The following is a 13,152-nucleotide window of genomic DNA, read 5'->3' on the forward strand; positions in this document are numbered from 1 at the left end:
AAAAAATCAAGCACTTTAAGCACTTCAAGGACCTTGTGCAAACCCTGTATCAAACATGTTCCATCTTACATCTAACCCGACGACAGGGGCATGCACCAACTGTGGTAAAACTCTTGATTTTATTCCGACATACAGTAGGACATTTTAAAATCGCTTGAAACAGTGAAATCGCTTGAAATGCCGTTGGTGGTACAAGGCCGGCATTAGCTACTTCAAAGGCTCTGGATTAGGCTAAATCTTCTTCAAAGGCAACAGCTGTCACTAATCCTCCTTTAATGGAAAAAATAAAGATTTTGAAAGAGTGTGGTTTGATTGTGTGTATCCCAGAACAAAGGGCAATATTGATGAAGTAGAACGCAACAAATTTCAGTTATAAACCTTGAAAAGTGGTACATTTATTTCTCTGTGCTAGAATTTAGAATTCCATGGGAATTTTGTCTGGTGCAGTGTTCCACCTTACATAGTTGTAAACTAAAGAGCATAAGCAAGTGTGAAACATCCAATGCAATGGGGGGGGGGGGGGGGGTTGGTTTGAAACGGCTGACGTGATTAAACAGGAGTGTATTATCCTGTGATTGTGACAGTGTGACACTAAGCACCTCTGCCAAGAACGTTACTGTCAAAGTTTTCTCAATACTAATTAGAGCAACTGAAGATATAAGATGGATCTTTATTAATCCCAGTGGGGGAATTCTGGAGTCATAGCAGCACAAGGGTGTGAGTAGGGCAGGGTAATAGAAATACAATACAAGTATACAAATAAAAGAAAATATATAGTAGATAAATACAAATATAAAATGAAGGATAAAGGTCTGATCTGCATATGACATGTATATCAATAATATCACTATGCGCATATGTACAGCCCACCCTGGTATAATATACAGTTTATATATACACTAAATCAACCCCATGTACAAATACATGTAGCTAACCTAGGTCTACTCTGTATAAATATACAATACTCCAGAGTCTTAGTCTACCCTGGTGTAAATAAGCAGATTATCAATAAATATAAATGTGTATATACAAATAAGATTTAAGATGTGAATAAATTAGTGAATGTTATACAACGGCATGCAAATTTCTCGATTCTGATTGGCCATTCACACGTCTTTATTGGCAACAATCCACGGTCCTGGGCTCAGGACCCGCCCACAACCAAATCACATAACCCTCCCCGGCTCACTCCGGGAGAAAACAAGATCGCGGACAACAAATGGTTATGTTGAAAGCACCATAACGACTAAATATGAAGCGATTCTGTCAAGGGGAATGTGTTAGTCCTTTAAACAATGTTGGATGATGTAATTGATGGGTCTTGACTCAATCTAGAACAAAAGAAAAATCGCGGATTGATTGATAGATTAATTGATTGATTTAAATTTCTTCCTTCCTACTTTCTACTGACTGCAGCGTTCTCTCTCACACTGTCCCCACGCTGGCGTACCCACAAACACACACACACACATACACACACACACACACACACACACACACACATACACACACACACGCACACACACACTGTGACACACACACACACACGCACACACACACACACACACTCCTGTCTGCAACAGCGGGGGAGTCAGACTGAGAGAGAAGCAGCGCTGTTTTAAGTGAGCATGGTCTATTGAATTGATTGATTGGTTGATTGCTAATTTTATTACTGTACCCCTGGTTTCCAACTGGTTAAGTTTAGGCTAAAAGAAATAAATAAAAAAATAGGGCGAAGAAAACGTTTTTTTCCTATAGGGCAAGTGTATTGAGCCGTATTGTATTGTACCCATTCTGCATCTGGTAATAAAATTTTCAATCAATCATTCCAATAATACACAGTTGGATGTGTTAGTTGGTTGGATGCACTTCAAGCTGCTTCCACATGAGGCAACTTCTCTCAATCATTCCAATAATACACAGTTGGATGTGTTAGTTTGGTTGGATGCACTTCAAGCTGCTTCCACATGGAGTTGTGGGAACTACTTTTTCTGGCGGATGGTTTTTTCAATAAATCTTCGATTAATGTGTGTTTATTGTATAGAAATAAGGTTGGATGAATCTGGCAGTTGTATAAAAGCTTTACACCACGTGCAGTCGTGATTTGTGACCAATAAACCATGCCTAGGGGGGTCTAACGACCCTCGGCTGCGCCTCGGGCCTAACAACCACCCCTAGGCATGGTTTATTGGTCACAAACCACTCCTGCGTGTGATGTAATGCTTAATTTTATATGAGAGTCCGTGTGCACCAGTGCACCAGTCCGTGCAGGGACCAGGGTTCAGTAGTTAGAAGTCTAACTCCAGCAGTTAACAAAGTCAGTTCTTGCCCACGGTTGCAGAGCTTGATGGCTACTGGCGCTTTAACATGTTTATTATTTATTGAGCAGCAGCTGCAGACTTAGAAATGCAAGAGTAAAGGAATCAGATATTGGAGGGAGAGGAAAAGATGGCATGGATTCGTAGTTGCGGCACAAATTAGGCTTTCGCTGATTTGATCTAGAGGCCACTGATCAATCCATTTAAAAAAAAGCACAGGTCTCTGGGTCGCTCAGGTAATAAAACCTTTAATAGGAGCGAGGAAATGGGGAAATGACTGAATAGCATACTAATTAGTGACTGGTTAGCAAGGGGCCAATAAAGTTTCTGTCCCAATTTACATATGCGGTAATCACACACACACACACTGTCCGAAGCGATCCTTACCTGTGAGCCTTTGGTTGAGCTGCCAGTGGCAATGGTAATGTGAACTGTAGGGGAAGAAATGGAAAAAGAACATTTCAATTTTGGTCACAGATGCAAACAAAAAAAACATGTACATTTTAGTCACCGACACCATACAAAACACAAACATGATGGACATGTGAAGCATATTATTAGGCCTTAATACCATAATCCTCCTCCATGAAACCCTGTGCATTAGTGTTACAAAGGGTCAGATTAAACCGAATATATATATTTATTGCTTGAGATCCCATGTATAATATTTGTATATCGTCTGATATCCCGCTTCCTCCTAAGCCCCCCTCCATCCCGTCCAGTCGTCATGATCATAGACCAGTCACTACCCCGAGCTGCGTGGCCGGCCGGCCGCGTAAGCAAAGTGATCACTGGTGCCGACGGAAAGGTCAGAGCGGCAGAAGTGCTCGTCCAGGGGCGGACATACACCCGACCCGTGGCGAGGCTAATAGAGTTGCCAAGGCTCCCCGACTCTCTTAATGACGATCATGACCCACTGACTTTGTGAATTGCCCTACTCCTCACAACGGACATTGAGTAGTGGACAAGACGGTTAATCTGTCTCTGCTTATCTAATTAGGTGCGGACTAATTAGGAGGCGGCTGTTACAAAGGGTCAGATTAAACCAAATATATATATTTATTGCTTGAGATCCCATGTATAATATTTGTATATCGTCTGATATCCCTTGTATATTCTTTGTACATATACACGGAATATCCCTTTACCTAGTACAGACCATAATATTTCGTTCTCCTATTGGAAGCGATCCCCTAGGCGCCACGGCCATACCCCCCAATGTCTAGTTCAAAGTCACCGCTGAGACATGCCTGGACATGCCCGGTTCTGCGCAAGAATACGAGACAGAAATAAGGCTGGTACTAGATTATTCACCGTACGTATAAATACGTCGCAGGTGGATACAGCAGCACTTAGCCTAAAGTTAACCTAGAAACGTGTTACCCTCAAACGTTAAAGCCTTCATCACGAGTCAACGACCAAGTGAAGTGAGCAACCTTGCGTCTAAATAGAGCACTTATAACCGCGTGCGAATAGGATAGTAAAGTGTCAGAGCTTAGTGGAATAACGTCAAGTTCGACCTAGTTAATGTGAAGTACCGCGCACCGGAGAATCTACACCGGTGAATGCAGAGCCCTTTCCGGCTGGATTATTGCTTTGGTCCTGTGGCTGTTGGAGCGGAGGAGAATCGTCTACACCCACTGCTGTGTGGGATTTACCCGTGAGGAACATCACTCGAGCCCGTCTCTAGGAGAGGCTGGCTGGCTTTCACCTATGCTGCACGCATACTTGGATTATAGCTGCTGCTTTCGTCTGCCGATCAAGGGAGTAATGTACCGCCTCCCGTAGCTGGAGCTTATCGATTCCCCGTTGATCCAGACTTTTGCATTCGAACATTCCTGCCCCCTGCTGGCCTACAACCGGAGGGACCCTACTAGTATCTCCCGCTGCCTTACTAGTGTACCATAGATATAATTCCTATGATACAGGTGGTATTCATTATCTCCTGCGTAATATTCTAATGGACTTACGCTCTTGACCTATTCATGCACATTCTTCGCCTTACAAGCGCGACTCTAATTCTCAAGTAATGTAAGATAATCTTAGTGCTGCTAATAAATATTATTCTAACCAAGATTTGTTGTGGAACCGTGTCATTGTGGAGGTGTTCATCTCATATACCTGTGTACTGTATGGCCAGTAGTAATGTACATAAGACAGTAGTGGTTTAATGATACCATACTTATTTAATACAGTCAGGGAATTGTACCCCTCAGTTACAATTGGTCCTTCGAGCCGGATGGTAATTAGCGTAATATTAATATAATATTAATATTAACATGGCCAATGATGAACACTCCACAAACGGTTCTCCTAAGCTAGATCGCCCGGAGCGCAGACGGCAGCCACCTCGTTACCTAGAGGACTACGCTGCCAGTCTACTACCTAGCTTTATACAGACGTTAAACGCGGAAAAAGCGGATAGTAAAAGTATGTCAAACCCTACCGACCAGGCGACCCCGCCAGTAGAGACCCTAGTGGGTTCTAACGTAACTGACCAAGCTCACGGGGGGGACCAGGAGGGACCTGACATGACTTTACCCCCCGCCAACGTCGACGAGGCAGTCCCCGGAGAGCTCCAGGATAAAGAAAGCCCTCCAGGGACGGAACCCGACCCACTACCAGAAGAGACGCACACCCAGGAGATGGACCTCCTCGGAGCGCGACAGGAGAACGGATCTCCAACGAGCACTGCCAGAAGCCGATCACCTCCGCCGGTGTCTTCCCCCAGCGAAGCGGACAAGATGCTGGCGCAGGCATTCATCGCCACCCTGGCAGCCTCCACCGAACGCGATCGACTTCAAGCGCAACAGACGAGCGAGCGCGAACAAGCTGCAGACCAACGAGAGCGCCTTCACGCGCAAGCCCTCAGTGAACGCGAACATTCTGCAACCGAGCGAGAGCGCTTCCAGGCGCAACAAAGGAGTGAAGACGACCGCATAAGACTGGAGACCAGACGCCTTCAGACGGAAGAGAACATTGAAAGAAGCCGCGCCGATGCACAGTGCGCCGCCGCCGATGCACAGTGCGCCGCCGCCAATGCACAGCGAGACGCCGCCCATGCCAGCGCCAATGCACAGCGCGACGCCGCCAATGCCCAGCGCGAAGCAGTGCGCGACGCCGCCCATGCCCAGCGCGAGGCAGAGCGCGACCGGCTGCAGGCGCAGATGATGGACAAATTGATTGCCATGGCGACACCCCCTCACTCCGCACGGAGCTCCCGGAGATCATCACGACAAGGGTCTAGGACACATTCCCCTACCCGACCAAGCGACCCGGGACCCCGCCAACAGGAGGATCCTGTCCACGTCTCCGAACCCCCTCCCCGGCCGGTCCATACGAGACCCAGCAACCGGGAAGAACCGGACCACGCCGAGAGACTGAACAGAAGACTCCAGGACCTAGCAGAGGAAGAGGAAGAGGAGGAATGTCAAGCCGACCAGCAGCAACGTACTCTGGACCAGGAGGCCCAGTACAGCCCCGACCAGCAGCAACGTACTCTGGACCAGGAGGCCCAGTACAGCCCAGACGTCAGCCCCGAGGCACTGCGCTACAAACCCCCGACTCAACTCACGGGTGAGTTTGACGCACCGCCAGCCCCGAGGAACAGCACCTGGGTACCCGACCTTCGGTACCCACCAAGTACCAGCCCAAGACGACACGCACGGGGAGACTCGCCCAGGAGGCCTCTCCCCCAACGCTCACCGATGTGCCAGCCATCCATGGCATCGTACCTTGGCACACCGACGTTCCCGGACTTCACACACGAGAACAGAGCACAGTACACAGAGCTACGAATGTGCTTAGAGACAATGATGTCCGATGTACCAGATGAAACGTACAAGTATGCTATCCTACTCAAGCACCTGAAGGTGCCCAGAGCGCACAATATAGCGCTGGCATATTCCAACTCTACTACCCCATACACCGCGGCTCTACTAGCCCTCGACCAACGTTATGGACGCATATGGGACTACGTGATTCAGGAGATAAGAGACATTGACCGTCTCCCCCCAGCCAGAGACAACAGAGCATTGGATGACCTCTCTATCAAGGTACAGTCCCTGGTAGGGATGCTGGGGTCCCAAAAGGAAAAAGGGATATACGAACTGTACGCTAACTCTAATGTAGAGAGGATATTAGAGAAGCTCCCTCCCGCCCGACAAGAGCGTTTTCGGCGGCAGAGAGACCACCGCGACCCCAACGGTCCAGAGGCATCCCTCCTAGACTTGTCTGATTTCCTCGCCAGGGAGGTCAGCAGCCTACGACTGGACACGTTCGTATGGAGTGGACCAAGCCCAAGACCAGGACCTCGGGGATCAAATGATAACCGCCGGTCGTGACCGTTATGCACCAAGCCGAATCAGTACCGCAGCACAAGAACCACAACACCCCCTCGACGAAAGAGGAGTGGAAGATTGAGTGCCAGTACTGTGAAGGGGAACATCGGCTGTATCAATGCGACGATTTCAAGAAGCTGACCACGGATGAGGTGAGTCAGTGGATCAAAGACCACCGCCGCTGCTTCCGCTGCGCGCGCAGCCATATGGCAGCTGAGTACCGTTTGAAGAAGAAGTGCGGCAGGTGCGGCGGCGCCCACTTGGAGGTCCTGCATGACATCAACAGGCGTCCGCCAGGACAACAAAGTGGGCCCGTCGCGGTAATGTACCAGGCCGAGGCGGTGGCACCAGTACCGAAGAGCCACTAGACCGCCCCCTACTGTACCTACTGCGACGGCGGACACTGGATGGCACAGTGCGCCGAATATAAGACACTGAACCCCGCCCAAGTTGACCAGTGGCGTGAGGCGGCCCAGGCGGGCGCCGCTTACCGCGCAGCACTGTGCGGGGCCCACCAGAAGATCCAAGGCAACCGACCAACAGGAGTGCTCCACATTGACCAGCATAGCGGGACCCTCCGAGTGCTCATCAAAGTGGTCAGAGTGCTCCTGAGCTACGAGGACAAGGTCCTGGACACTTACGCCGTCCTGGACGATGGGTCTGAAAAGACTCTCCTCCTTGCTTCCGCCGCAGCCCAGTTGGGCCTGCGAGGTGCCAAAGGTACCATGACCATACGCACCATCAGAAGGGACCAGAAGACCATAAAAGGTGAAAAGGTCTCCTTCAAGATAGCAGCGGTGGACCAGCCAGAGAAGCAGTATAGTATTACCAACGTCTTCACCAGCCACAACATAGGCCTGTCCCAGTACACCTACCCCATCCCACAGCTGATGGCGAAGTACGTGCACCTACGCAGACTACCTATACCGCTTATCGACGGCGCCACACCGACCCTGCTCATCGGCTCCGACCACGCGGACCTCATTCTCCCAATTGAGGCGGCCCACATCGGACCCAAAGGATGCCCAGTCGCGGTTCAGACCCGACTGGGGTGGACGCTCCAGGGCCCCCTCTACGGACTTGACAGTCAACCCACGTCTACACGCTGCCTACACACAAAGGCGAGCGACACCAGCCACTCCCTCGTACAGCCCGTTGAGAGGCTACTGACATTAAGCGAGAGGCCTGTGAGAGAACCGTGGGCACAAGAGGGAGTTCGGAACTCCACCCCCCTCAGCTGCGCTCCAGACGTAGCTGACCTCGAACCCAGCACCCCAGGCGACTCCTTGATGGGGCGGCCGGAACCGGCCCCTCCTCAGACGGGGTACAGAGCAAACAAGAGAAACAGACGGAGGAGGTGGAGGCACAGCCAAGCACAGATCAAAGCAGTCTCAGGCCCGCTTCCTCCTAAGCCCCCCTCCATCCCGTCCAGTCGTCATGATCATAGACCAGTCACTACCCCGAGCTGCGTGGCCGGCCGGCCGCGTAAGCAAAGTGATCACTGGTGCCGACGGAAAGGTCAGAGCGGCAGAAGTGCTCGTCCAGGGGCGGACATACACCCGACCCGTGGCGAGGCTGATAGAGTTGCCAAGGCTCCCCGACTCTCTTAATGACGATCATGACCCACTGACTTTGTGAATTGCCCTACTCCTCAGTTACAATTAGAAAGGATGGCTCAAAATCATCTGTTGAAAAAAATGTCACGTTTGCAAGAAGAAGTTTTAAATGATGCCTCAGGGTGCTTGTTCCGTCTCTGTTGGGTGTCCGAGAACACTGTATTCATCTACGTTCACATTTTGTCATTTTAGCTGACGTTTTTATCCAAAGCGCCTTACAAATTGTGTACAATTTGAGTGAGCAGGAGGGGTACATCGCCAGTGGCTAAGGGTAAGCAGTATTGTTTGTCTAGCGGTGCCGGATTTTTCGCCAACAGCAAAAAAGATTGCGGCTGGGATTCAGCTGTGCCGACTGTGTGGTGGGAAGTTCATTCCACCACTGTGCAACCAGGACACCGAATAGCCTGCATTGTTTCAATGACCCTATATATTAAGAGCGTTCAATTAGAGCCCAGAGAGCCTCCATCCAATTACATTGCCATCGATTCTGAGGCAAGAAAATCTTCATGCGAGGATTCTGAGGATTTTAAATCAATACCAAGTATTAAAAGAGCAATACCGTTGAGAATTCATTGCTATGCCAGACTATTTAGAATCAGGGAACTGTGTGGGCTGGGCTCGGTTAGCGATCCCAACATTGCACTTTTTAAATCTGAATATAATTACAACATAGGGCAGAACAGTCCAATTTGATTTTCTGTGTCTCCAAAAGTAGTGTGCAACTGAGAGAAAGGGACTATAAACGGGTAATTACATTGACAAGGTCAAGTTTATTAGTATGTCCCAAACTGGGCAATTCATGTTACAGCAGATAAATAGAAGCTCCAAAAAAACACAGCAAACATACATAACAAGAAGAACACACAGACATGTACAGTACATGGTAGCAGGGTCAGATCATAACAGTCAAACAAGCAACCACAATCACCCCCCCCCCCACCCACCTCAAAGCCGCCCTTCTCCTGCCTCCTCCATTGATGGCACGAATGGAGGTAGGTATAAACATATGTGCATATAGTATCCATGGCTGATTGATTATCCTTTATCTAAGCTACACATAATATCATGGTGATGGAGAAAAAATATATAAGAATTCTCCATGAGTCCATGACCATCTGTTTCTGCCCCAAACTCAATTGGTCATAAATTTATGTCACCCATGACATAGAACATCTCTTTTAAAATGATTCAGAGGGCTCCTATAACATGGATGCCTAGCAGGGCATGCCGATTGACATACTTCTTACACTAAAATGAGTTACTGACGCAGAGTGGCTTAGCTCTGAACAACAACAACATGAACACACTACAGGTCTGAGACACATTTTCTTTTCCTCTCATTTGATATCCCTCTCGTCTGACTCGACACACGATGCTTACAAATGTAACCGAGTGGATTTGAACCTGGGACCATAGGATCTACAGGCGGCCGCACTAACCAGCTGAGCTAAAGGGTCAGACCCGTTAGCAGGTGCTGGTTGACTGTGACTGACTCGTTAGTAGTTTATAGTCATCCCCTTTCAAACTAAGATAGCACTATGGATAACCTGTGCAGCGAAGCAAAACCCAAAATAGTATCCTCCACAAAACTTGTACCACACAAGCATAGGTTCAAGCAGGGAAGGTGTCTGTCTGAGTAAGATTCCTTGTTTGGTTCTTAACACTTTGAGTGCCAGCGACGAGATTTATCGTTAGTTCATGCCAACCGTTGAGTGCCAGCGACGATAAATCTTGCTTTTCTTTTATTAGCGATTTGAATTCATATTTCATCAATCTAGTTTCACGTTAGTGCTGCAAACTCTCTGAGCTCCATTGGGAAAATACCGCCCCCTATCGTCTCTCACGATTACACGTGACACACAATACAAATGAACATGAGCATAAGAAAGACAAATTCAGAACATTGACCGGGAGCTCTGAGGCCGTCGACAGAACGAATGGGAGCCCTCTCACTAGGAGAGCCATTACTCCTCACCCTTCCAACGGGGAACAGAGGGATACGATTAAGATCCTCTAACACCATGGGAGCACCAAATGTTGTCTTTTTCTTTGAGTTATATTAGAATAGCAGTTGCTTTGAATGTGCACCTGTGAAGGACAAAAAATCAAAAACAATAGGGGCTTGGGAAAATCTCCATTGGGGGATAACTCCGTCACTAGGGGGGGGGCTCTCCCTAGGAGAGCTGATTCCCCTCCAACCCGCCAATGGGGGCAAAACTGGGAAGTGCTAATTATATGGCCTATTTTGTTTTCATTTTATTTTGTCACCAAATGTTTTTTTTTTCTTTAGTAATGTTAGAATAGCAGCCGCAGCGGGGTCTCGTGTGTTGTGGGGTCGTTGTGCGTGGGGTGGGGTGCTTGGTGACATGGGAGGTAGCGGGCTTGGCTCGGTGGGGGGGAGTCTCCTTCCCTCTCCTCTACTGGGCCTAGCCCAATTTAATTCAAGGGACCCATGTCGCTGAGTGCTCGGCCCTGCGTGGGGCGGACCTGGGATGTGGGGGAGCCCTATATACAGTAGCTTTTTTTTTTGATCCACTTTTTCTCCCATTTTCTATATTTTTCTCCCATCCCAATTTTCGTATCATCCAATTCAACCCTCCCCTGTCACGAACGCTGTTTCTTGCCTCCCACAAGCCGGCTGCAATGTGGACTAAGTCATACATAGCACAAGTCCCCTCCGGTACTTGAGGTAACAGCAGTCGCATATTTTCACCTGCGCAGCTCGATCTCTCAGTGTCGAGGAGTAACGCGTGGGAGGCTCACGCTGCCCCCGACACTTCCTGATTCTACTGCGCAGGCGCACCAACCGACTTGTAGGAGTCGCTTGTTCACAACGTTCGATCCCCACCCTTCAGTTTCCCTCCCCGTAATACGGCCAATGTGTATTACTGCGGACGACCAGCTAAACTGAAAACAATGTGGAGAGCTGGATTCGAACACGCGAATCCTAGCGTCTCCACACTGGTGGCGAGTGCCTTGCCCACTACACCACCTAGCCGCCCTCCCTATATACAGTAGCTTATTGTGTTTTCAGTTAAAAAAATTGAAAGTCATGTTAGAATAGCGGTTGCTATAAATGTACATAGTGATATCGGTGGCATGGGAGGTACAGAAGTGGGCAGGCTGAGTTCAGTGGGGGGGGAATGTCGGGAGGGGGGGCCATAGTTCGGCGGTTCGACCCGGAAGAGGGGGGCCTTGCGTGTTGTGGGATCGGTATGGGTGGGGTGAGGTCGGTGTGCGTGGGGTGGGGTTCTCGGTGGCATGGGAAGTAGCAGGCTTGGCTCGGTGGGGGGGGGGGGGTCTCCTTCCCTCACCTCTACTGGGCCTGGCCCAATTAATTCAAGGGACCCGTGTCGCCCGACTCCGCGCGTATCGGCCTGGGATATGGGGAAGTTCTATGGGCTTAACTCAGGGGGGGGGGGGATGTCGGGGGGGGCCCATCGTTTCCGCGGTTTGGCCCGGGAGAGTGGGGTCTGGTATGTTGTGGGGTCGTTGTGCGTGGGGTGGGGTGCTTGCTGACATGGGAGGTAGCGGGCTTTGGCTCGTGGGGGGGGGGGGAGTACCTCCCCTCGCTCCTCTACTGAGCCTGGCCCAATTCAATTCAAGGGACCCGTGTCGCCGAGTGCTCGGCCCCGCATGGGACGGACCTGGGATGTGGGGGAGCCCTATTTCTAGGGGTGGATGGCGGGGTCCCTCTTATGGGGGTCTGGGCGGCTGAACGCAGCCGTATTATAGAAATTCAAGGGGCCCATGTTTGTATATTGTTATGTTATTGATGTCATTGTAAGTAGTGTCTAAGTGTTGTATGTCTATAAATGTTAATAAAAATGTAAGTTAAAAAAAAAAAAGAGAGAGACGAGACCATAAAAGGGGACCCGGACCTCACGTGATCGTGGCAGTGGTCTGTGGAGTGGAAGATACGAGAGATAAATTGAGCGATCGAGCGAGTGATAGTTACAGTTATGGTATATAGATTATAGTTATAGAGAGTAAGTATAGAGTGAGTTGTAGATATAGATTATAGTTGTAGACACACATTGTTTGAGACAATGCCCGTTGCTCTGCCTCCTGAGCGCAAGGACGAGGCGGAATATGAAGTGGACGATGGCGAGGAGAAACAGCCAGCTTGTGTTTCTGGGCCGGTAATGTTAGTGGACCTGAAAAGGTACCGGAGGACGGCGAAGCAGCCAATTCGGATTTCTTCGATAGCGATCAGGGCACTGATGAATGGGAGCCTCGATATTCAATAGAGAGAACCAGGGAGGGAGGAGTGAGTGATGTCTTTATTGAAGCAATAAAACTATTGATCAAAACCATACAAACACAATAAAGCACTAGAGCTAGTTTCCATTGTGGTCCTTGTGAAGTGAAGTGAATGCAAGTGTGCATATGCAAGCGCATGTGTGAGAGGGGGGGGGGGGGGGGGGGGGTCCGTGAGGGCAATGGTAAATGTCTTCTCTCATTCATTCTAAGTGCCATAAAGCCTGAGACATGCTGGCAGTGAAAATAATTGATTTGATTTTGTGTACATCATTACCAAACTAATTAATATTTGACTGTGATTTCAGAAACAGTCAAGTGAGGAATCTTCAACTGCAGTACCACCTGTCTGCGGTAAATGTGTTGTGCAGATGTCTGATGTCAGTGATGTGTCACTGAAGACAAAAATAAAAGGGTCAAATCACTTTTCTGATAGTCTTGTTTCACAAAAACAGTTTCTCTGTTTCTGTTCCTAGTTCCGAGAGAAGAGGACCACTGTGGCCCAGATCTTGGCCTTGAGGAGAATCATCGAGGAGGTAAAGAAGAACAACCTGACAGCGGTACTGTGCTTTATTGACTTCAAAAAGGCATTTGACTTGATACACAGAGCCGTGATGA

At 49.0% G+C, this 13,152-nt stretch overlaps 1 protein-coding gene across 2 annotated transcripts in view; it reads right to left on the reverse strand.

Annotated features, from left to right (window-relative positions):
* The window catches only part of b3glcta (beta 3-glucosyltransferase a), a 148,264-nt gene that overhangs the window by 112,128 nt on the left and 22,984 nt on the right, over window positions 1-13,152 (reverse strand). For both annotated transcript variants that reach the window (XM_084332547.1, XM_084332546.1), the window contains exon 2: window positions 2,706-2,749. In XM_084332547.1, coding sequence (XP_084188673.1) covers window positions 2,706-2,749 — 44 coding nt within the window. The remainder of the gene's footprint in view (window positions 1-2,705; window positions 2,750-13,152) is intronic.

Source organism: Notolepis coatsorum, assembly GCF_963971535.1.
Source record: "Notolepis coatsorum genome assembly, chromosome: 1".
NCBI classification, from domain to species: domain Eukaryota; kingdom Metazoa; phylum Chordata; class Actinopteri; order Aulopiformes; family Paralepididae; genus Notolepis; species Notolepis coatsorum.